Here is a 26476-nt window from a genome sequence, read left to right on the forward strand (position 1 = left end):
AAGAAGAAGGTGCACAATTAGCTGAACAGACAATTCAGGGGTGTGAATTTAAGAACCACCTAAGAGGAGGAGAATGCCCTTACAAGTTTCAACTAAACTCATCATTTATATTCAGGTCTGGCAATGTTAATATTTTTGTGTAAAATAAGTTTGACATGGAAAGGGAGAAAATCAGCTGAAAAGAGGAAAAGTCACACCCTTGCTAGTGTTGCTATTTCAATGTATAACTAAGTAAAAAATGAAGTCTTTGCTTATTTACAAAAAATGACCAAAATTCAAGGGGTTTGAACTTTGATTTTTTTATTCAAACAGAGGTGACTCAAGTCAAAATGTGAATACTGATGTAACTTACATGTATAATGGTTAATAATTGTTTGTACCTATGGAATTCAGAAAACGTTCTACTGACCATTAGATTCATGTTAATAATGTTTGAAAAGGTTTTTTTTTCAGCATTCATTTGGGAAAAATATATTCTATATGTAATAAAGGAACCAATTTTCAAATTTTCATCCATAATTTGACATAACATAAACTTACACTGGATCCACCAAGTAATGGTTTATGTGTGAGAATAACAATAACATATTGTAGCATGAACAAATCAATTAAATCATAATTAAATCAACCTGCTTCTAATAGATAACAACTGTAGACAAAACTAAATGGCAGAAGTACAATTTATTTTGTCTACTGGTCATTTTGAGAAATAATAATAAATGTTCTAGGCGGACAATAGGAGATCTTTGTAAGTTGCCAACATGCGTATAATTCTGATAAAGTTATCCTTTTTTTTGAACCGTAAGAAAATTAGGTAGTTAATTTGATATTTTAGGAGCCAATTCAAAATAGTAGTTATAGACTATTTTTGCAACTTGTAAAGCTAAAATAGGATGTTTCTCTCTATTGTCAGGAAGATTGGAAATGTTAACAATATCTGAGGACAAGTCTATACAAGGTCAGTGTACTGATTTATTTCGAATGACCAATCGGGCCATGCTCTGTTAAAAGGGGGTTTTATGCATGTGCATACAGTATCGTCCCAGATAAGCCTGTTCAGTCCGCACAGGCTAATCAAGGACGACACTTTTCGCCCATACTTGATTTTTCCCAAGAAGAGACTTTCTTTACACAGAAAATATCATAAAAGCGGAAAATGTCGCCCCTGATCAGCCTGTGTGGACTGCACAGGCTAACCTGAAATTACTTTACGCACATGCATTAAACCCCCTTTCCACAGAGCACGGCTCAATTAATATACAAGGATTCTGTTGTCTTCAATGGACTTCCATAAAATAAACCAAATCAAGATTCCTATTCTATAATTGCAAAACTAAACTACCAAAGCCTATCCTTCATAGAATAGTAATTGGATGTTTTAACTCACCTTGGATCCCGAGTGAGCGATTGTTCCCAGATTTTGCACCATTTCCTCCTTGGTCATTCCAACACCAGTGTCCTGTGAAGAAGAGTTCCGGTGAAAAATGATCCGAGTGCATGTTTCAAAGCTTAATTTAGATCACATGTGCCGTGTTGTACACACATTGTATGCCATAAACAGCAGCGTAGCTATCTTGTCCTATATTACGTCAAACAAGTTTTGTGGTCTCATCAGCATACAGAGCAGCTCTTGACCAGACAAGGTGACAACGCAGGCTGGTCTGAAGCTACACTGGCTGCATATGACATAAGGCCCAATTTTGCATAATGCAACTCATGTAGAACTGTGAAGTGGATACATTAGACTCATTTTCATCCAACATAACTACTATAACCATACAAATGCTATCAAGCAAAACAATTGAGCTTATTGCTATTAATCTATGCAAAACAATTGTTGCTTGCAATTGTGAGTTATTTTAAAATTACATGATGAATGAGGAAGTTACAGTCCTGATAAGCTGCTTCATGGCAACATTTGACCTTTTGCCTGTACGTATAACCTTGAAATTTGAGGAAGGGTGAAGGGTGTTAAACTAGACATTCCCAATTTATTTTAAAATCTACCATTGTATCAATACATGGCTATAAGTTATTAAGACAGAAATGAGAAGCTTCTTTAATGCCAACTTTGACCTTTGATCTCTAAGTATGACTTCGACCTTAGGGGTAGGGAGAACGGGTGTTACGCAGGACATGTTCTTTTACATAAAACATTTTTATGCCGAAAATACCTGTCTCACCTAAAACCTGTTTCAATACTGAACTTTACATTCATGAATGTGTTAAAACTACTGAGGCTTTTTCTTATGAAATATTTAACAAAAGTTTCATCTGAGAACCTGTATGGTAAATGTTTTCTTGTTTGCATTGGTAGCTATATGAATTTCCAAGTCGAGATTGGAGTCTTCTATTTTCTCGTTCTTCATCTGTACATATCGCAGCTTCTCCAATGCATCGCTTGAATTTGATATCAGTTCCCGGATGAATACCTGCATGTTAAAAGAGATTTTCAAAGTGAATTTTTGCATTTGAGATTGTGCATTTTTCCATTTGAGATCAATTACCAAAAATAAAAACTCTAGTTGAATGAGAATACCAAAACTGCATTATTTAATTTCAGATCTGTTCTTTAATAAATACCTAAAACTGTAATAGCGATTTTCATAGCATTATTTTCAAATTAAAATCAATTGTTGAATCAACCCATGAAACAATATACCAGGTTTAAGAGGATTTATATCAAGTGTCCATATGAATGTGTTCCTAGTAATTAAATTATATATTGCCGGTATATTAAATAATACATTTTCTTCCAAACCCTTAAGTGTTATTTGCAGTATATTTAATGTAAATGCACATTAAACAAGCAAATTTGTTGAATTGATATCCTCCGCCAATATGGTTTTGGACACAAAATGTTATATTTGACACTCAAAAAAGCATTTTTTCAAGATACAAAGGGCCATAACTCCGTTATTAACAGATGGTGTACAATGCTATTTGGCGAGCATTATCTTCTTATCCATATATATACTTATACCAAGTTTCAATGAAATCCGCCAAAGCACTTCCAAGATATGGCTCCGGACACACAAAAAAGCATTTTTCAAGATACAAAGGGCCATAACTCCGTAATTAACAGATGGTGTACACTGCCATTTGGCGTGCATCATCCTCTTATACATATATATACTCATACCAAGTTTCAATGAAATCCTCCAAAGCAATTCCAAGATATGGCTACGGACACAAAAGTGCCGGATGGACGGAAAGACGGACGGACGGTAGACGCCAAAACAATATCCATCCGCCTATGGCGTGGGATTATAAGTCTACAGTAGACCAGTATATTAATTCTACAGCAATACACAGTGTTGCAGTACATGTATTAATCAGGACATGCAACATTATATCCAGCTTCTTTTGCAATGCCTAGATTTAAACACCTTTATCTTGCTTTTAAATTGGAAATCAATATGAATGAAATGGCAATTTGTTATAAATAACATACATAAAACAAATAAATTCATACAAAGGTCAAGTACCTCTTTTTCGCTGTACAAGGACCTCGCAACAATGTCAAGCAGCTTCCTAGTGTCAGCCTGGAACTCACGAGTATCTCCAGGACCTGGACATAAGAGCCATAGCATGCAAAAAGAGGATCTTATGACTTAGGACATCTTGCAACACCAGCTGTCTTATGACTTAGGATATCTTTCAACACCAGCTGTCTTAAGATTTAGGATATCTTGCAACACCAGCTTTATTTTTCAACAGAAGTAATCATGAGGGTCTAATTTAGATACTACAACAGCACATTGTCTATATTAAAAAGATTTCTGATCCACTTCAGATCCGATCTTTTTCAAATTAAACAATTTAGAACAGTAACACACAAAGGGTTCTGTAGACTCTTTTCCAAATAATTGAATAATGTAAACCCTGCTTTATGAACAACATTAAAGACTTCAACAAACCCCTTGATCGCTCAGTATCTTTGATAAGTGTATGGTACTCTTCATCCTTTGTACTCTCTGCAGAATTATTACTGTCTGAAGACATCTGCATATACCGCTGCCATGGTGATAAAAAGTGTGCCTGGTACAGCAGTACCTTTGGAAGCAGGCCTTGAAAATATGAGAAGTTTGTACATGTACATTTTAATTCATTTTTGTAAATATACATAAATTAGGTAGAACCTATGATCATATTACTATATTTTTCTAACAAATATTATATGTCATTGTTTCTGTGTGTTTTTTTATATTAAATTGGAGCCTGTAGGGGGACCAATTCCCAATAGAAAACCGTATATATTTTCACCAAATGGAATTCCAAAATTTCCAACAGAAGGTTTAAAAACTATTAATAAAAAATTTTACAAAAAAATCTCAACATTTATTTCATCTTCCATCAAGCTCTATTAGTAAACCTAAGTAAATTTATTAACATCACTTTTATTCTCAATTTTTAAGCAGTTGTTCATTAAAAGACAGCAAGAATAATTTCCCAATTTTAGCAAAAACAAGGCGATTTTTCCCAATCCAAAGAGGCCCGGCCCTATTCCCAAAATGGTGAATAAACACTGTGTTTTATAATACATTGAGTTTTTGGATCCAACATCCCATGAAAAAAAATCTTGAGTTGTTTTCGTCTTCTTGATACTCTCTGAATTTTCTACTAGCAATGTCAAAACAAACCGAATCTTCATCAAATATTTATTGACATTCAAAATAGTTTTGACTGATTAACAATTAAATCAAAAGTGAATTTGACAAGACAAAGGTCACAATTCCACATAAGACATCTGCAGGTTACAATATACTAATTCCTATCCTGATGTAATTTAATGTGAAACCTTGAACTGATATTCAAATAATTTAGCATTGAGCTCCAATGACTTTTTTCTAAATGTTCATACTTGCTGAATGAATTTAAGAAATACAGAAGGTATGACAAGTCTCATTTTATATGCAAGTCAGAAGCTTGACGCATATCAATGTTTACTTGTTTATGTTTTCTGCCGGCTAATTTAGTCTTAATTTTATCTTGCACAAACGAAAATTTCGAGCTGAAGACACCAATCTTAAAACATAACAGGGATCTTTCGTATTGTTAATAATTTAGTAGAACGTAACCTTTTTGGAAATGTTAACTGCCCTACACTATTTATTAGCGTAAATTCATAGAACAAATAGTGAAAGCATTTTTAACTACCTAATTGTAAATCCGCGAATGAATATATTTGACCTGCAAGCAAAGACAATGGTCTATAATACTTTCTAGCATTGAAATAATGGGAAAATGCAGAATTTCTTGCAAAAACACACGACCGCAAAGAGGCTGCCATTTTGTTAGGCTGAATGGTTTGATCAAGCGCTTGCTGACCCAGACTTTTTGACGAACTGTCAAAATTTAGCAGAAAACGACATCAAGAGGATAGACTATGCAGCATTTGCATTTATTTGTTATGCACAAAATCCAGAGGTAAATAAAAGTTTGAATACAAATATATAAAACAATTAATTAATTTTAATTTACTTTTATTGCATAATATTTTACTTTTACTGTGTTTTAATAGTTTAGCCGGTATTGTTTTATTGCTTAAGTTTCTTACAGCATTATTATTTATATCACACATATTTAAATCATTAATCCTTTAATTAATGCTGCATAATATTATCAAAACCTCTTAATTTTTATCAATATTATGTACATAAATATGTTTTGTACAACGCCATTGAATATAATTTTATAAATAGGCGTTTCATCAAATTAGCAAGTTTCAAGTTTATTGCATGTGAATTTAATCATTAATCGATGAAAAAAGAGGTGTCAAATATTTCTAGTTAATTCGAACATGCACACACAATTTCAGATTAAATAATGTATCTTTTCACAATATATGTTTATGAAAATCACTTTGTGATTACATGGCATTGCATATATGCCAGAATTTTTTAGGTCCAAAGCGGGACATTCCATAAAAAATTGTCGGGACATTTGACCAAAACGCAGGACACCTAAAACGATCTATCATTCCACCTTTAGTTACTTTAGTCAGTATAGTACTAACAAAAACTCTTGATACTTTTATTCAAGACACAAAACATCTGATATGAAGCATGAAATCTAAAACATAACAATAACAGTTTTATTAAATAAGACAATAGCAAACAACGAAGATAATATTCATCTTTTTAGAGTACAAAATCTGGAACATTACGACATCAATACACATTATATTACTTTCAATGGCAAACATTAACGCAGGGGAGGCTATCCAGTACACTGAAAGTACGGGTTACAGTAAACTATCTACCGAACAGTTACATCAGCTTGATACGGAATGCGCAGCCGTACACATTTCCGAGGTAGGTTTTTGGTGGAAGCAAACCGTCTTTGTGTTCATTTTAACTGCCAACAACACCTTAACCGTTCTATGGCCCAGATTTTCCCTTTCTTCTTTCTGAATTTTTTTCATCGCGCTGAAACAACGTTCTGGATCGGCGTTTGAGTGAGGGATTGACAGCGCAGTTTGTTACTTGTCAATTGTCGCGGCTTAATTGGAGTAGGGTCAAACTGTCATGCATAGCACCTCGTTGTTTTTAGCTTAATTGGAGTAGGGTCAAAATGTCATGCATAGCACCTCGTTGTTTTTATTACAATTACACCCAATTACACTAGACAGGATGGGTATCACTTATTGGACTGTTTGTTGTGATTTTGGTATATTGCACATTCGGATTATCCCGCTATTTTGGAACTAAACATTGAATGTAAAAGACTCATTAATGACGTAGAGTTAATTTTACAAAACAATTGTTTTGTTAACTGTTTCATACAAAGACAAAAACAAACACATTTTCAACATTTATTTTGTTATAATACAACTATCGATAGCAATAAGCAACCACTATCTTGAAGACCACCATGGTGTGAATGCCTGATAAAATCAATAATTAGCAGATAAATCGCTGATAAGGTGTCATAAACGACACTGGTACACACGAAAAGTAGAATCAGATTGTTAATTGGGGGCAATAAAGGGATTAGCGGTGGTAAGTGTTAACGAAACAGAGCTTGAATAGCGATTTTATTGGGAACCTATAGACCTTACATCGTTTTTTACGAATGTCGGGACAAATCATCTCATATCGGGACGCCGGGACAAATGGCCCAAAAGCGGGACTGTCCCGCCGAGATCGGACATCTGGCATGTATGGCATTGTCATTATGTTGCACTTTTTTGTTATTTTTGTCTTTTCTATGTTATGTAGCTTATTTTATAATATGTGGTACATAACATGTGTGTCCATCATTATACAGCCCCTTTATTATTTCACCCATTTTTTTTCATTGATTCAAAAAAAAAAAACACATGTCTGAAATGTCAATCTATAGTTGAATGTTAATTCTTGGACATGACAACACAAACTATTCAGTCGGCAATGAACAAATTTCTGGCTAGATTACTACTTTTACAATATTTATCTGATTGGTTGCTAATGTTTGCTACTATATGCATGTGCTTGTTATAATAAGTTATGATAAGTTGCTACAGTTTGTTACTATTTCAGACATTACAAAAAAACATTTATTTACGTTTTATAAAAAACCTATTTCAGCAAAATGAATAAATGTATTTAGTTTCATTATGAAACACTATGATTTTTATATATTCATTTATACAGATATCCTGCTGGGTATATATTTCTTTTGCCACATATTGTCTCCATTCCATAAAATGAGCCATTCAGTGCCTAATAATAGGGTAAATTAAAAAAAAAGTGGGAAATTATTTTTTAAATCTATATTGTAAAACCTAGTTAACTCTAGAAATCACATTTATTGTTCAATCGTCATGAAACCTGCTCTGAACATGTGTTCTAATGATATCTCAGTTGAGGTCTAAAAAAATTCTGGTGTGTTGAAACTGACATGGCCGCCATGGGGCGAGTTTTGTTTTCTTAATATGGCTATAGTACAACACTCAACAAATAACTTTTTTAGACCAATCTTCATAAAACTTGGTCAGAATATTTCTTCAAATGATTTACGGGCCAAGTTAAAAAATGTTTACGTTCTAAAGAAAAACATGGCCACCATGGGGATGATCAGTTTTCCTTATATTGCTCTAGTAAAACCTTGTTAACACTCTAGAATTCACATTTTAAGTACAATCTTTATGAAACTTGGTTTGAAAATTTGTACAAATGATGTCTTGGCTGAGATTGAAAATGATTTTGGTTTGTCAAAAAACATGGCCAACAGGGGGAGGGGCATTTTTCCTGATATGGCTATAGAGCAACTTTGTTAACACTATAAGTCAAATTGTTAGTCCCTTTAAACACTCAAAAAAATACATTATTTTTGACCCACTTATCATGAAACTTGCTTAGAATATTAAAAATTGGGTTGTTATATCGTCTGGGTTGAGATTGAAAATGAATGTGTTTTGTCCAAAAACATGGCTGCTGCAGGTTGGGAAAGTTTTCTTTCCTTACATGTCTACTTTGAAACATTGTGAACACTACTTGATCAGAACAATGTAGGTCCTTTGGGTCTCAGGGGAGCGCCTTAGGATCTTTTGTTTGGATTTTTAATGCGCAAATATGCAAGTAGACACTTCATCCTAAATTTTAAACTCAGTAACATAACCTCTTAAACTAGTTCATCAGGACAAATCTTTGTCCATTGTTTTACCTGTTCAGGTGAGCAGTTTAGAACCATCATAGCTATCTTGTCTTTTATGATCCAGAAGGCGTAGTTTGAATCCCAGTAGGAGCATTTACATGTAAAACATTCAGTTCATCTGAGCAAATATGATGTGTTTGTGATCACATTTTGTATGTCATGTGTCATCAACATTAATCATATGAAGACTCTAGAAGGCACTCTTATGAAACTCAAATTTTTCCCAGTAGGAGGAAAATGTCTTTAATAGTAAATGCATATACAAACATGCTCTAGGTTAAATGTGAAATAAGTTCTTAATGTAATGGGTTAAATGCTTTAAACAAATAAATAGAGGATATTTGTTGAATTCGGTGGATTATGGATTTTAATTCACAAGTGATCATAGAAAATACACTTCAACACTGTTACTTCGAACACCAATAATACGAGTCACCGTTATTTCAAAGTATTTTTCGGGTCCCAATTTTGGTACTTTTTTGTTTAATGTAAAATTCATTGTTAATCCGAACTTTGTTAAACCGAAGAAATCGTTAATTTGAAGTGATTCAGTCGGTCCCAACACTATTATTTGCACCTAATTATCAATCTTTAATCTGAAGTCAAAACTGCAAAATACGGAGCGTAATTTCACACCTTTGTCGCGGTGCGTCAAAAGCCGATAATTACATCTTTGTTGTCTGCGCGAACGCCAATTTTCAGAGAGACATCGCGTATGAGTTAAAAAAAATGTTAATCCATTTCCGAAATTGTATTCATATGTATGTATGTCTGATATTTTGTGCTATTCTTTATATTGTATATGTTCTGTAATTAAACAAATAAAAACAAGAAAAAGAATCCTTTTATTCCTCCGTTTGTTGCAAGTTGAAATCTTTTGCTATCTGACTAGTTTACGCTTTTAAGTAAGCGTGTAACCGAACCATGCGAATTCCACAACGTTTTATTTTTACGGAATCAAAGAAGTCTTCTGTCAAATGTTAATTTCGAATTATCGTTAATCCGAAGTTTTTTTCGGGTCCCGACGACTTCATAATAACGGTGTTGAAGTGTATATATTTTGTATATTAAAATAATGAGTGAATTGAAATTGATATTCCACCGAATCCAACACATTTTCTTTTTATTTTATGCTTTTTTCAACGTTTCTTTACATTGTTTAAGAGTTTAACAAAAGAATTTCGCTAGGATAATGACGTCATTTAGAAAAAATAAAGACGTCATTTCACAGTAAACAGTGATAATTATCGATAATTTTCACTGTCAATTTTCACTGTTTAAAACAGTGAAATTATCAGTTTTAATTCACTGATATTTCTCTATAAACCACCGGAAAGCATAAAATAAATAAAAATATTTCAGTGTAAATGCATGAATCTGATTCAGTTTTACTTAATGCTATTGCAATTTTAACAATGACAATTTGATACAAATTTGTTTCAAAATGGCTTATAAATATGCAAGGTTTGCAGCTGAATTAGAAATGTAGTTCTTGGCATAAGTTACAAATTTTGCTGTTGGTATGTCTCTGTTAAAACAATCATTACTGTAGAGAATTGGTATTTAATGAGAATTCTACACATAAAGAACACAAACAAACGCACCATCTACTGCAGTTTATTTCTTCTTTGCCTCTCAGATTATGCTCCTATACCTATTGCTGAGGGCTTAAAGGGACATGGTCCACAAAAAGGCACTATTGGGCTAAATGACAATACAAATTTTAAGGTTTTTCTTTACTTATTTTAATAAAAGTGTGAAAATGTGAATCCTTTACAATGTGAACACTCTATGAGTCATATTTTTTGCCCAATCAGAGGGCACCTACGTCAAAACATTTATCTAAATGATATCTTGACTGAGTTCAAAAAAGGTTTCTGCTCCCTTAAAAATATGGTCTATCAGGTTGAGGGACAGTTTTATTATGTCTTTAGAGAAAGTTTTTGAGAACTCGTGAAGTCACTCATAAAGTCACATATATTGCCATTATTGCCCAATCAACATGTAACTTGGTCAAAACATAAAAGATGTCTAAACCGCATTCAAAAATGTTACGTTCTCTTCCATTGGCAAACAGGACTCCAAATGGTTGTTGCTTTTTTTTCATATGTTGTAGTTTGGAAACTTTACAAACCTTCTGAGTACTCTTAAAGTATAAAAATTTTACTATGCCTCTGTGTTGCCATTTCTTTCTCCCATGAAATTGGGAATAACTTTTTTGAAGACATAGGCTCTTTAATCTTGTCTTCGTTGTGAAGAGCTTTCCATGGAAAGGCTTTGTACTGCAAGTCTCTGTGGAAGCATTTTCCCACACTTTTATTTAGCTGATTTACCTGGTAAAAAAATTAATGCATTTACAAATGTTGCTGCAATTCCAAGAGCTGTAGATAGACAGACCATACATGTTGCTCCCATGTGTTGATGAAGGAGAAAGTTTGTGGAGAAGTCTAATAACACTTGCTTCGTAATGAATTCTTTGTTTTCAGAACGCTACCATTTAGTATAAGTGGTGGGTGGTGTTTTAATGTTGATGCATAACCAAAATATTTTAAGCTTGAATGATTTAATAAAACTAGTTAATTACGCCCCTAATTTGCACTTTTCTTCTTTTCTGGCGTAAATTATTTGGTGTAGCTGTCTTACGCATCATTTCACCTTAAATGACCTTTACATAACACTAGCAGACCTAAATAAATACATTCACAATAATTCATCACTGAATTGAACATTATCCCCTGAACTTTTGCAACATAACCACGTCTTTGTAATATAGAATGAAACACTGAACAGTGTCCGGAAATGTGGAATACTTTTTGCATGTCCATAGAAAACATAGACACACATTTTTACCCAGTTACAATAGTACCATTTTATTCAAAGACTTTCAAGGTCAGTGCTGAGTCAGTAAAATCATAAGGGGAAGACGTAAAGTACTATCAATAAACGCCTTATGTTGATTTGATTATTTTTTTCAAAGTCAAGATATACGCCAAATATCCTTTTATGATATTTCTTGTTAATTAATAATTTTAAAGGCGGACATAGACTCCGTGGACAACAAAATATGTGTATTTAAACACACTATGATAAACATTTAAGTGCCAAAGGTACATGTGTTAGTGCTAAGTCAGCATTTTCATGTAGTCATGAAATCATTATTACATCATTGTTTTACTAGCTCATTTTGCTTTTAACAAAGTAGAATTGAAGACATCAGTTGAGTTTTGCTTAAATGTTTTGTCATGCAGAGCATATGAACATGAACGCTTTGTACGATATATGCTCTTCTTCAACATAAATGGTTTAACATGCCAACTTTTCAAAACATAATTTTGACAATGTCAATCAAAAGGTTATAATTGATGATGATTTCTTACAGATGTGCTGTTGTGGCATTTTGCAGGTGATTTAGCAACCCTTTCTCATCATGGGTGTGAAGGTAAATGATGCATCAGTTGGGTTTAAGAAAATTTTCTATGTCTTATTGTAGTAAAGAATGTGGATTTCTTTAAACAAGGAGAAGAACATTTTCATTCATTGATTGTTAAGTTTTATTTATGGAAGATATGAATTTTGACCGTAGCAATTATATACCACATTTTTCTGTTACATGAAGACACTTGTTGATCAGTTGAAAAACACAAGAATAAACAAGTAATTGTTGGGAAAATTGGGCATATAGAAGTCTAATGTGTCAAGTTTGACTGGTAGAAAAACACAAATCAAAAAAACTTATGACCTCAAAGCTACATGTATGTTTGGTCTAAACTTGTTAAAGAAGAACTGCTGATACACTCAAGACGTTTGATTGATGTACATTTTTAATGCATTGGTGGTATTTAAGTCAATATCATGCAATTTATGTGGCATGCCTTTAACAGTTTTCTGGTTATTTGTTCTCGGCATGGTCTTTGGTTTGTTTAGAACTATCATGGGGGTGTTAAAGTACCATTAAAGTACCGAAACTTTCTGCTTTTATGATATTTTTCGTTTAAGGAAAGTCTCTTAGCAAAAATCCAGTTAAGTGGAAAGTGTGGTCCCTGATTAGCCTGTGCGTACTGCACCTTATCTGGGAAAACACTTTTTGCACATGCATTAAACCCCTTTTTCACAGAGCGATGCTCATATATATTCCTAAAATGCCACAAGCCTTTGGCTCACTTGGTCCCAGCCTAGGACTTATCTGTGACTTGAACAGATTGAAGAGGTAAGCAAAAGGCTCACAGCCAGCGTTCACATCAGATAGTTTACATCTGTCGGACAGATAGGAGAGTTTAAATGATATTTGTGTTGGTGATTGAATGTTAACTGTACAGTGATGATTAACAAGCCAGCCTCTTAACAAAGTGGAAAATTACTTCACCAGGGAAGTTTGCCTGCCATGGTAGTTGGTACTTGATGTTATACACAAGTATTTAATCTATAAAAAAAAAATGGATATCCATATATAAACTGTGAGTTGTGTTCGTTTGAAATCATTAAAATGTTTATATGAATATATTTGCATTAATTTAATTTGGATTTAACCAAAGGTTTGTTAATGTTATACACTAGTATTTAATGTTTTAAAACAAAGGATATTCATAAATTTACTTTAAGTTGTGTTCTATTGAAATCATTTAAATTTTATTGTTAATGTGAATATATTTGCATTAATTTGATTTGGATTTAACTCAAGGTTTGTACTGAATTCTCAACATTCTTTCCTCATTTAAAATATGTTAATTCTTTCCTAAATTTAAATATTTAAGTAGTATAGATGTTTTATGTTGAATGCTGTAGTTAAGTGAAAGTTTGAAAGACCACATAAACAAATGAGTCGTGTTCAGAGAAAACTGGGCATAATGCATGTGCGTAAAGTGTCGTTCCAAATTAGCCTGTCAGTCCGCAGGGACGACACTTTCTGCCTAAACGTGATTTTCTGTAAGGTCAGGAAGTTCCTTGAAACTAAAAATACCATAAAAGCGGAAAGTGTCGTCCCTGATTAGCCTGCGCGGACTGCACAGACTAATCTGGGACGACACTTTACGCACATGCATTAAGCCCGGTTTTCTCAGAAAGCGAAACAAATATTTGTGAGAATTTTTTTTCTGCAGCCTGTATTTGCATTTGCCTTGTTTTCTTGTAAAAGAATATTGTCTGCATCCAGTCTTGTATGCAATTGAAGTTGATGAATCCAAAGGCAATCTATTGATATCTGTGGAATTTGCTGCACTTGAGCAACCCTTTGTTTTATTGTGTGCAGTCGACATTTGGATATTTCTTCTGTCTGTGAAACAAAGCCACATACATGACGGGAGCTACTGTAAACTGGTGGTATTTGAAGGACTGTGTGATCAAAATATCAAACAGTGACCAGTATGTTGTTGTTTGTGAATTGTTCTTCCTGGTACAGTAGTTGAGTGATTACATACACCAATGTTTAGCCTTTGAAGGGTTTATATATTTTTTATGATGTTGGTCATTTGTAAAGTCAGCCATGAGTGTTTATAATAGATCTGCTGTCAGAGAGTGTGTAATAGTTATGTACTACAAGCAGGCTGCAGTGTGAAGTGATTTGATTTGATTTCCTAAAACACTTAACATATTGCTCAAGAAGGCTCCTTGTCATTGTTCCTGTTTTATATAGACATTGTAGATTAGCAGTGTTTTGAGTTGTGTCTTTAAAACATTGGTTTGTATAATCAACATGCGGCCAGCATAGCTCCAGACTAGACTGCATTTCCATGCAGTCTGATCAGTAGCTATACTGTTTGCAATAAGGTCAAGCAAGGTTTTGTGGTGTCGTAAGCTTAAGTTATTATACCCCCATTACCATTGGTAATGGGGGCTATGTAGGAGTCACTTTGTTGGTCGATCGGCTGTCTGTCCCGAAAATTTCATCAGATCTTCACCAAACTTGGTCAGAAGTTGTATCTAGATGATGTGTAGGTCAAGTTTGAATATGGGTCATGCCGGGTCAAAAACTAAGTCACGGGGTCACTTAGTGTGTTTTAAACCGAAAGTTTGTCCGGACAATAAATATGTAATTTATGGTTAGATTTTAAAATGACTCGGTACATTTGTTCACCATCATGGTACGGTGTGTCATGCAAAAGAAGTACGTCAATATCTCCAAGTTCAAGGTCACTTTTGGAGTTCAAAGGTCAAAATGCTTGTCCAGATCATAACTATGTCAATTATCGTTAGATTTTAAAATGACTTGGTACATTTGTTCACCATCATGGGACAGTGTGTCATGCGAAACAAGTATGTGGACATTTCCAAGGTCAAGGTCACTTGGAGTTCAAAGGTTAAAATATGTTCATAATTGAGCTTGTCCTCGCTATAACTATGTCGTTCATAGTGAGATTTTTAAATAATTTGGCACATTTGTTCACCATCATTGGACAGTGTGTTATGCGAAAGAATTACCTCGATATCTCCAAGGTCAAGGTCACACTTTGAGTTTAAAGGTAAAAAATGGCCAAAAATAAGCTTGTCCGGGCCATAATTATGTCGTTCATTGTGAGATGTGAAAATCATTTGGCACATTTGTTTACCATCATTGAACTGTGTGTCATGCGAAAGAATTACTTCGATATCTCCAAGGTCAAGGTCACACTTTGAGTTCAAAGGTCAAAAATGGCCATAAATGAGCTTGTCCGGGCCATAACTATGTCGTTCATTGTGACATTTGAAAATAATTTGGCACATTTGTTCACCATCATTGGACGGTGTGTCATGCGAAAGAATTACGTCGATATCTGCAACGTCAAGGTCACACTTTGAGTTCAAAGGTCAAATATGGCCATAAATGATCTTGTCCGGGCCATAACTATGTCATTCATTGTGTGATATTAAAATTACTCGGTACATTTGTTCACAATCATTGGACGGTGTGTCAATGCGTAATAATTACGTTGATATCTCCAAGGTCAATGTCACACTTTGAGTTCAAAGTTCAACAATGGCCATAAATGATCTTATCTGGGCCATAATTATATCATTCATTGTGAGATTTTAAAATTACTCAGTACATTTGTTCACAATTATTCTTGGTGTTTCATGTGAAAGAATTAGGTTGATATCTCCAAGGTCACACTTGGAGTTCAAAAGTCAAATGGCAAAAACTATGTCATTCATTGCGAGATTTTAAAATGACTTTGTACATTAAATTTGTTCACAGTCATTGGACGGCGTGTCATGCGAAAGAATTCAAGAGTTCAAAGGTCAAAATGGCCTTAAATGATAATGGCATAATAATTCTTAAAAATCGCCATAAATTAGCTTCTCTTGTTTTGTGAAGACAGAATGCAAAATATTCTCTGTCAATGCAGCATGTGGGGGTATACGTTAGTCTGTGACAAAGCTCTAGTTGAATTTAGACTTCCTAAGAAATTTCGCAATGAGTTAAGTTTAGTATATTAATACGATATAAACGCTTATCACTGTCTTGCTTAATTGGACAGTTAGTGTCATTTAAACATAAAATAAAAGTAATGAAGGGTATAAAATGGCAAAACATAACTGTCTTGGCATGGATGTTGCCATCTTGTTTGTCACATGATTACCCCCTCTGTTTTTAGCTCACCTGAGCTTTTAGGATGCTGTGCTGTCCATGCCCGTCCGTTCATGAGTTCAGTGTTTAAACGTTTTCTTCCATGGACCTCTCCTAATTAACCTCTTGACATCTCTAAACGTACTTTAATAGGATTGATCCGGTCCATTCCATATGTAGGTCACTAAGCTAAAAATAGGTTTAAACAAAAAAAACTTCAAAATTCTGTTTACTTTTTCTCTTAAACAACATGTGAAAGGGGTATGATATTTTATTTGATTTGTAAAAGTTAATCCATCCTTTAACATTTTCTTCTCACCAATTTTACTTTTGAAGGCTGTGCAAATTTGAACAAAACTTGGCAGGAATTGTATTATGATCATTTGGTTACTTTCTTTCAAATCATTCCCTGGGGATCAAAACTGGCCACGCCCCAGGGTTAACATGATTTATGTAGACTTATTTAACCCATTTATGCCTAGTGGACACTCCCATCCTTCTAAATTGGATCATTTTTTTTCAAAAATTAGGGATGTCTAGTATATTTATTTCTATATTTAGAATATTTCTTACAGAAATTCCTTTAAGCAAACAGCGCAGACCCTGATGAGACGCCACATCATGTGGCGTCTCATCAGGGTCTACGCTGTTTGCCAAGGCCTTTTTTCTAGACGCTAGGCATAAATGGGTTAAAATAACTTTAAAAATATCACAATAACTTAAATTAAATTTTTGTCTATCTACTCAAATTCAGACTGTTAAATTAATGTGATCTATTACTTATTTAAATCTTAAACATGTTTTATGTACACATGCAGGCTAAAATACCATGTCACTAGTTGTTGTTGCTCAACGATTTTTTGTCTGTGCCTGACCTATCTGAGTTGTTTCAGGGGCAGGTAATCCAGACTAGCCAATTTGTTATTTCACAGAGCATCAGCAGATTGTTAAAACTTAATTTGTCATGTTCAAAAAGCACACACCCAAGTATACTTGTCAACTTGAAAGTGTTGTGTAAAATCCTGGGCTAAATGTCCTACTAATTGGCAATTATTTTGTTCTTATTTATGGTTTTCAGAGATAATGAATTGAAGTGGGCTTGCACATTTCCTGGGAAAATATTTGCCAGACTTTTGTGCAAATCTTTTTTGTGTTAATAATTACATAGCAATTTCATTGAAATGGTTTTGTTGCTGAATTGATGAATGTTGAACAAGCAATTTTGGAGATGCTGATTTTCATGGCCTTTTGGTCAGTGCATAATATCTTTATGCCCCCGGATCGAAAGATCGGGGGTATATTGTTTTTGGCCTGTCTGTCATTGTATGTGTCTGTCTGTGTGTGTGTGTCCCAAAACTTTAACCTTCATCATAACTTTTGCAATATTGAACGTGGCAACTTGATGTTTGGCATGCATGTGTATCTCATGGAGCTGCACATTTTGAGTGGTGAAAGGTCAAGGTCATCCTTCAAGGTCAAAGGTCAAATATATGTGTCCCAAAACTTTAACCAAAACTTTAACCTTCTTCATAACTTTTGCAATATTGAACATAGCAACTTATTATTTGGCATGCATTTGTATCTCATGAAGCTGCACATTTTGAGTGGTGAAATGTCAACGTCATCCTTCAAGGTCAAAGGTCACTAAAAAAAATAAAACTTTAACCAAAACTTTAACCTTCTTCATAACTTTTGCAATATTGAACGTAGCAACTTGATATTTGGCATGCATGTGTATCTCATGGAGCTGCACATTTTGAGTGGTGAAAGGTCAAGGTCATCCTTCAAGGTCAAAGGTACAAAAAAGAAAAAGCGGCGCATTAGGGGGCATTGTGTTTCTGACAAACACATCTCTTGTTTTTAATAATTCACTTTATATTTCAGATACACCATCTAAAGAATAGGCATTAAAAATTGAAACATTGATGGGCAGACTGTTTTAAACAATTATGCCAACCATTCATACACAGAACATTACAAAAACCAAGATATTGAACGATATAGGCATAAACTTAAGTTTTTTTTAGATTTATGTAAAAATACAAAAAGTTGTTTTATCAACAAAAAGTAGCAACCAAGCAAAAATGGAGAACTACCAAAATATGCTAACTAAACTTTATTGTCCATTAAATCACAGTTTTTTTATGTTTTTATTCATATAAAACAGTTCTTTTTATAAACGTTGAAACTTGAGAAAAATGGGGCGGGGGATCCATTTTTGCCTCCTTTAAATCAGCCTGTTTTGTGTATTTTCTGATGTGATTGAATTCATTCATGTAGCAAAAAATATATAGCATTTATTTGTGTCCATTATTTATACCCTTGTTATTTCCATGGTTATTAGATATTGCATAATGCACTGCATGTGTCAAAACATGCATATAATATTAATAGCTCAAGGTAATTTTTTATTTTTAGCTCGACTATTATATATAAAATATATATAGTGGAGCTATCCTACTCACCCCGGTGTCGGCATTACCGTCTGCGTTAGCGTTAGCGTGCAAATGTTAAAGTTTTCGTACTACCCCAAATATTTTCATTGTGCCTTGACATACTGCTTTCATATTTTGCATACTTGTTTACCAACATGACCCCAACCTATAAACAAGAGCAGACAACTCTATCAAGCATTTTGTCATAATTATTGCCCCTTTTATACTTAGAATATTCATATTATTGATAAATCTATGTTAAAGTTTGCGTACTACCCCAAATATTTCCTATATCCTTTGACATATTGCTTTTATATGTTGCATACTTGTTAACCAACATGACCCCAACCTATAAACAAGAGCAGACCACTGTATCAAGCATTTTGACATAATTATGGCCCCTTTTACACTTAGTTAATTGAACATTTTGCTTAAATTGCCATAACTTCTTATTTATTATCACATTTTATTATTACTTTGACAAAACAACACTTACCTGAATACCACAATGGATTCCACCCAAACAATACCCCACGCCCCTACCCAGAATCCCTTCCCCCCCCCCCCCAACCTCCCCTCCCCCCAATTGTTTTTTGTTTTTTTTAAACATCATCTAATAAATTACCACACCCCACATTATACCCCCCTCTCACCCCCTCCCCCCCCCCCCCCGAACCAAATTTTTTTTGTTAAACATCATCTAATAAATTACCACACCCCACATTAAACCCCCCTAACCCCCCCCCCACCAAAATTTTATTTTTTTTTTTTCCTTTTTTTATTTTTGAAAGATCGTCTTATTAATGACCACACTCCACATTAAACCCCCTCTCAACCCCCCCCCCCCCCCCCCCGAGCCCCCAATTTTTTTTTTTTTTTATTCCTTTATGAACAATTTCCCCATGATTGCTTACGTTATACTGTCAAGCACTCGCATAGTCGAGCGCGCTGTCTTCTGCCAGCTCTTGTTTTTGTTATTGTTGTGAAAATTCTTGCATAAGAATAATCCAGGACAAACACAGTATGTTTGTTGCTCAACTCTAAATGTAAGACCTATGGTCTAAGTTATCTAATAATTTCTTTTTTGAAGAGCAGTAAAGCCTGAAGCAGTTGTTTTCCTAATTTGGTCATTTATCTTCACCCCACAGTCCACACCTAATTTTGATGTTTTATGAAAATGTACAGTACATGTCATTCTGGAGAATAAAAATATTGTAACCAGAAATTGGACCACTTTACAATTTGATTATATTCACCTTAAACTGTTCATTTTCACGAATAAACCAATTTCATTACTTCCGCCCAGCATTGGCGTATGTTTGATTTTAATAAGAGAGGTGAATTCCGGGCGGATAATAAAATAATTAAAGATAATTGCGATTTTCCAAAAGCATTTTAAATATACATTTGTTCTTTTTTGTCATTATTTGTACAGAAAATATTAAATCCGCTTTTTTGGCTGATTTAAAGAAACAGCTGCCTGCAGCACAAATCCCTTCCCTACATGAAGTTCAAAGACAAAAAATAATTTTTAGATGGTCGCTTTAGCGACCGTCTAAAGTGCTTAGTGTAAAATTCAGGTCGGTACGGCCTAGGTATGATTAGCCCAATTCCCGCTTACTACGCGCGAAGAAAGAGTTGTATAATTTACGCAAGAGGTTTGAGTTCTCCAATTATGTTTATTCACAAATGGAAACATTATATTAATATCGTGTTAAATGCAATAGTTTCGAATGGTGTTTTATAGAAAAGAATATAAAAAAAATGATCGTATTGTACGTGTCGCGGAGGAGATTGTTTATGAATTATTAAAATAGTCCACTTTCTGCTGCGTCTGCGTGACGTAGTATTTTCGCTCATCTCATTCATAAATCTGAGGCTGGCAATAAACAAAGGGGAGTCCGGGTGAGAATAACGCACTAGTATAAGGTTACGCTTGTTTCTATTCACTGGTCTCAATTAATATTACGTTGACCACGAGTTCAACAATTGTTACAGGGATACAATAGACAACATAAAAAAATGTTTCATTATCGCTGAAACTGTTAAAAAACATTTAAATATAACAAGAATATTCTCTAAAAAATGTAGTCTTGCTGTTTTGAAATAAGGTTTGGAATTTTGGTTTCTAAATAACTTAATTCAAAACAAAAGTTTAATTATAGTGTTTTTTACTTTTTAGTCGCATATTTACCGCATTATAATGTGTGTTATAAGAGGCAAACCATACATTAGTAAAATTCAATCTGCCTTCGCACATAGAAGGAATGGGTTAATAAGGTGCTGCATTTAAGGAATGATTTCCAGACGTGCTGACCAAGTACGGCAAACATTGTGGTATGATAATTAAACGATTTTCTCTTATTGTGACACTATACTATTTCGCTAATGATTGTTTTCTCATCTTGGAGGCGAAAGTGAAATTCTGCAAGATGGATTGTAACGCGTAATTGTAACAGGGCCACAATTTGTGTCGTTTGAGCATACAGAGAGTAGTCCGGAATTCCTTACACTGAACTTCAGAACTTTCAGAACTTCCAAAAAGCATGCTGTTTTTATTTTGTCTTAGTTATTTCTATTAAATAATAAGGATGATAAAAAGTGCACACAAAACTTGACCCGTGCGCTATGACACACACTTAATGGCGTGTGTTCATTTCAAACTTGCGATTGATTTTGAAAAATGAATTGCGTGTTAAATTATGCAATAACGAACATCTTCAGTGCCTTCAGCGCTTTGATATATTCAGTAGACTACAGCAGTTTGCTAGGAGTTGTCTTTGGGTCACTTCCCCTGTAAAAGGTCACCGGATACTGCACAGATCAATGGACTGATAGGTGATGCACTGGTGTTGATTTTCATGCCTGCATTGTTTGCTACTGGGCAAAACCTATATATCTTCTGTTCCGTTATTATGGTCCTATTACCAGCTGCCAAAATTCTGGGGGCAGGTACACTTAGATGTTATCAATTTATTTTTTGTTTACCTGATCTCATGGTTCATTTGGCTAAAATGACCACGGGTTAAAATTTACCATGAAAACCATAGAAGCTGAACTCGTGCAGCAAATGTGTTGATGGTACTTATTTGAAGGTGAGATTGCCATAATGGCCTTCATGAGGCAATGGCATGATCTAATTTAGTGGTATTTCCTGTCATTTTCATGTAAGCAGTTATGCAGCAATACAAATTGGTGACAATTGTCTTAGGAAAAGTGTGTGTCATAAAATTTACATGGCATGAATTCTATTATGATCTTGGTTTGTAAATTGGAAATAATAACTGTTTGTATGTAGGAAAGCTAAATACTCCATAAAGGCAATGTGTTTGTTAGCAGGTTTACTCAATAAGACAAGGAACTATGAACAAATTATTGAACCTGTCTCTCAGGGAAAACTAGGCATAATGCATTATGTGTTAAGTATGGTCCAAGATTATAGCTTATGCAGTCCCAACAGAATGATAGAAGGACAAGAGGAGAGAGTACAAGGGCCGTTGGTTTAATTTTTGTGTGCATATAAGCTTTATTTGTATTACATTTTTCAAATGATACTTACAAAATAATAAACAGAGTATTTCAGAGGAATTGTAAACTACATGGATTATTACTCTCTTTTTTTGTCAAATAAAATATAAGGGTATGAGTCACTTATTTTTGACAACGCTTTTTGATGTACAAAAATATTGAAATGCTGGAAGAGAACCTTAGAGGTTAAAGTTTATGATTTCCCGGTGTTTGATACAAATGAAAAAACATTCATAGTATAATAGGCTTTTTATCTTTATTAATAATTATACATTTTATAATGCAGTAGGCAACTGTAGCCATAGGGTCAGGTCAAAATAAAACAGTCATTGTCAAATATTAGTATATATATAATAAACAATGTTTTCGTCACAATATCACCATTTCATGCAAGAATGATCGCCTCCATCAGAAAAGACAACAAAGTGTGAATAATAATGACATAGTTATGACCTTAATCAGAGTGGTTGTACAAGTATACATAGGTTTTTTTATTGGTGCAAGTGTGACATTAATAGCCAATAAGTATGCCCAGCCATCTATGCAAGTATTTAGGTAGATCAATTAACTCCTTTATCTATGTGTGTATTATTAATAATCAACTTGACATTAGGTGTAATGCGTTTAATTGGTTCAGTTCATTTACTAGTATAATGGGTATGTTTCTTAACTTAATACTCATGTTTCATTTCTATGATTTTGTACTGTTATATGTGATATAGTTAATAAAGTAACATTTAACTGAACAAGAAATGAATTGATTCTAATTTCAAAAACATGTTTGATTATTCCAAGATTCAAACATGTGTTTGTATTTTACTGGAATGCTTTGACTTATAAATTAAATATTGAGATAATACCTATCTTAGCTTATAACCATTACCTTTTACAATACGTAGATACACCTGTTTCAACTCATGTTATCTTATTTATTTTTGAGGGACATGGTATGAGGAAGTGTGGACAAAGTATGTGGATTAAGAGTAAATTAAAGTGTTGTTGCATGGTTACAGTTATTTATTGAAATAAGACCTTTTATTGCTGGCAACATATCACGTTTGTGCAGATCTACCACATAGAGTATGCAGATTATTCAAAATCAGTTGTCAGATTATCATTCGAGGATCTGCTGTAAAGCATTTTACTGGACAAGAAAACTATTGTTAAAAAGGAATGTAGGATGCCATCAGTGTTGTTGACTTAATTATGGTGGATAGTTTTAGTTTCATTTACAAGATAATCACCCCTTCCATAATCAGGTATGGTATTATTAATTTTATTTAATTGACATGGGCTTCTGTGTTATCATTTAATTTACAGCACAGGAATTTTAAAAATTTCACTATTTGAGATATTTCTGATATTGATCTTCATGAAGGCAGTTTTTAGACTTTGGGGCTTTAGAAAATTAATACTGGTCGTATATAAGGGTACAGTAAATATCCAATTGTAAGTCAGCTTATAAGTCTTGGGGTAAAACTTTAACGACTACTTATAATTTAAGGAATTTTGTTACTTTTTAGGTATTTTTATTGTGCTCTTATGCTTGGGGAATTTAGTATTTTTCATTGCTTTTTGTTCCTTCTGTTTGTCACTCCTTTCTTTCCATCATATTTTTTGAGTGGTGTATAACTACGGAAGCATGTAAGGGAAGTGAAAAATGCAAGGCACATAACCTTTTATCCAGAATTTACACAGTTACTGCCCTTTGGTAATTTTCCTTGTGGAACATAAGTATCTTAGTATTAAAGTTCAGCCACACATCTGCCATTTAATGATGGATTTTCAATTTACTTGGCACAAAAATCATGTGGCTTGAAACAAAGGTTTGTCTACCTCGAAGGTTAAGGTCACAACAAGAGGAAAGAGTGAAAAACTCACTACTGTAGAGGTCAATGTTACACTTAGAGGCCAAAGGTAGATTTCGGCTATAAACAGCTTATCTGGGCTGTGACATTCATTTAAAATAACGTAATGACTACCTAGAGGAGATTAAGTGTCAAGGGTATTACCTGTCTTAATACTTCAAAGGTCAAGGTCTCACTTAGAAGTCAGAAGTCAAATTGTGCCAGAAACAGTTTGTGTTTCACACAAGTGAAGTTTTGAGACAATATTGGGATGTGGGAACATCCATGCCCAATGGGCATATGCCTTGTTTGTATATCTGTTTCTTGTGTGAACCTTATATCAGCAAGTAATTAAGGTTGAATACCTATAATGCCAAGTACCACTGACCTTAACTATCTTCAGTATAAACTTCAGTAATTGCGATTTATTTATTGTCCATGTGTAGCATTAAAACATGTGTTCTGTTTTGGATGTTACACGTTAGTACTGAAGGGAATCTTACACAATTTCATAATATTATACTAAAAAAGGAAGACTGAGAGGCAGTACAGAGTACATTATATATCATGGCTCATATGTCATTATTTCAGAGAAATTGTTCTATGTTTATTTTATTGTTTTTCTATACACAAATAAAGCCTTTTGTTCTCCTCTACTTTAAATGCCAAGATCACAGATTTTGGTCAAAACAATACCTCAGGGGCATTTGGCAATTTTTTGGTTTATTTTCACGTGTTTTTTTAAAGAAAAGAAAAATCTAAGCAACAGTTTTTGCCAGACTACTTGGCAACATGAGCAACTAAATTGATCATCAGCACATCAATACTCTAGTGTTATGGTTATGAATCACTTGGGATCACGTCGGGTATGTGGATACTTTGATAACAGATGACACTTCAGACACGTAACATTGTTTGGTCGATTAATGGTATAGTACTTCGTATTGCGGATTAAGAAAGTCGTGAAAAAAAACAGTGGATTATAAAAAAGAGATAAAATTTCAACGATAATCATCATGAATTCGATGATAAGTACGTATTTCAACAAAATAAAAATACTTGGAAATAAATCAAGAAAGTGCCAACTAATCGAAATAAAAGATCAATATGTCCATTAATGTTACAACATGTTAAATTTTAGTTGAATAACGTATTTGAGGAAATTCAAATGTTTTAAGAGTTGGATGCCAAAATTTCATGGACACTTCTTTTACCGATCATCTCAAAGACAATGGCACTTCGATTCCAGATAACTCGACACTTTTTTACCAGATATATCACACTATATATAGTTTATCAGAAATGCAGGATTCGCTGTGGAATACTGCTATAGTAAGCAGGCAATAAATAAAAATGTATGTACTGATGTAAATTAAAAACGAATTACCGAAACATGTTCTTATCCCTTTGGAATATGATAATAAAAGGGATAGGGAAGTGTAAAGGGAAGTGCTTCCTATAAGTAGAGCTCAATATAAAGGGAGTTTTCCAATTTCTTTTAAATTGTTTGCCTATGCATTAGTATCGTCTTCATGATGCGATTCTAATGAGCACCAATGACAAAGGATTTTATTAGGTGTATAGGCTGCTTTAAAACCCATTGCTCGCCTTATCTAGAGTCCTGCTATAAGTTCAATTGAACACAGTCGTGTTGATCCACATGATCCGTTGTATTTTCAATTCTCTTAATCTCAATTTTCAAATTAAAAACAAGTTTATTATTTAGACAATTATTTTCGATCGTCACTTGAAATATTTATTATTATTTTTTATTTTATTTTTTTAAATATAGTCTTTATTAACCTCGTCCATAGGTATGTGCAGGTCGAGGCCATCCTGCTCCATATCTTACAAAATATAATGTGTTAGTTGCTCAAAATTAATATATATATGTATATATATATATATATATATATATATATATATATATATATATATATATATATATATATTTATATATATATATATATATATATATAAACATTGTAAAAATCATACAACAAGAATTCATTGTATTATAATACACATATTATAATAAAAGTACATGCACAAATAACACATATAATTTTTATCTATCTAGAGGGTTAATAAAGATTAAATATATGGAATACACAAATTAAAAAAAGTGTGAAGAAAAAAAAAGCATGTCACCAGTGTACTAAAAATATGTTTAGTTGAACATATTTTGTTACAGTGAATTATATTGGCTTGGGTTAATTCTATGAGTATTCTTACAACTGACCAATTAGGGAATTCATTATTTTGATGAGTTGTCTGCTTTTGGATTTCCCATGATAAAAGTAGACTTCTCTTAAGTCCTGGAACCATACATGCCATAATTTTTCAGACCAATTCCGGGACATTGAGTTAAATTGTCCGGGACTTTTGCCGATTTTCCGGGACATGTATAAAATGTAGCGATATTTATAGACATATGCATTTTTTGTACGTTTTTTTTTTGTTTCGCATCGTTAATTGCAAAAGTT

General features: G+C 33.6%; 2 protein-coding genes across 7 annotated transcripts in view; one reads left to right on the forward strand and one right to left on the reverse strand.

Annotated features, from left to right (window-relative positions):
• LOC127863425 (heat shock protein 75 kDa, mitochondrial-like) overlaps positions 1-5344 on the reverse strand; it is a 56730-nt gene extending 51386 nt beyond the window's left edge. The window contains exons 1-5 of the mRNA XM_052402949.1: positions 5161-5344; positions 3921-4070; positions 3489-3571; positions 2283-2432; positions 1388-1459 (exon numbers count right to left, since the gene is read on the reverse strand). Coding sequence (XP_052258909.1) covers positions 1388-1459; positions 2283-2432; positions 3489-3571; positions 3921-4070; positions 5161-5293 — 588 coding nt within the window. The 5' untranslated portion in view covers positions 5294-5344. The remainder of the gene's footprint in view (positions 1-1387; positions 1460-2282; positions 2433-3488; positions 3572-3920; positions 4071-5160) is intronic.
• LOC127863423 (serine-rich adhesin for platelets-like) overlaps positions 5289-26476 on the forward strand; it is a 91973-nt gene continuing 70785 nt past the window's right edge. For 5 of the 6 annotated variants that reach the window (XR_008041049.1, XM_052402944.1, XM_052402942.1 and 2 more), the window contains exon 1: positions 5289-5430. The gene's annotated coding sequence lies outside the window, so the exon portion shown is untranslated. Of the gene's footprint in view, positions 5431-12878; positions 13095-26476 lie in introns of those variants that run through there. The other variant, XM_052402943.1, reaches the window with a different exon arrangement.

This window comes from Dreissena polymorpha, unplaced genomic scaffold, assembly GCF_020536995.1.
Source record: "Dreissena polymorpha isolate Duluth1 unplaced genomic scaffold, UMN_Dpol_1.0 chrUn008, whole genome shotgun sequence".
NCBI lineage: Eukaryota > Metazoa > Mollusca > Bivalvia > Myida > Dreissenidae > Dreissena > Dreissena polymorpha.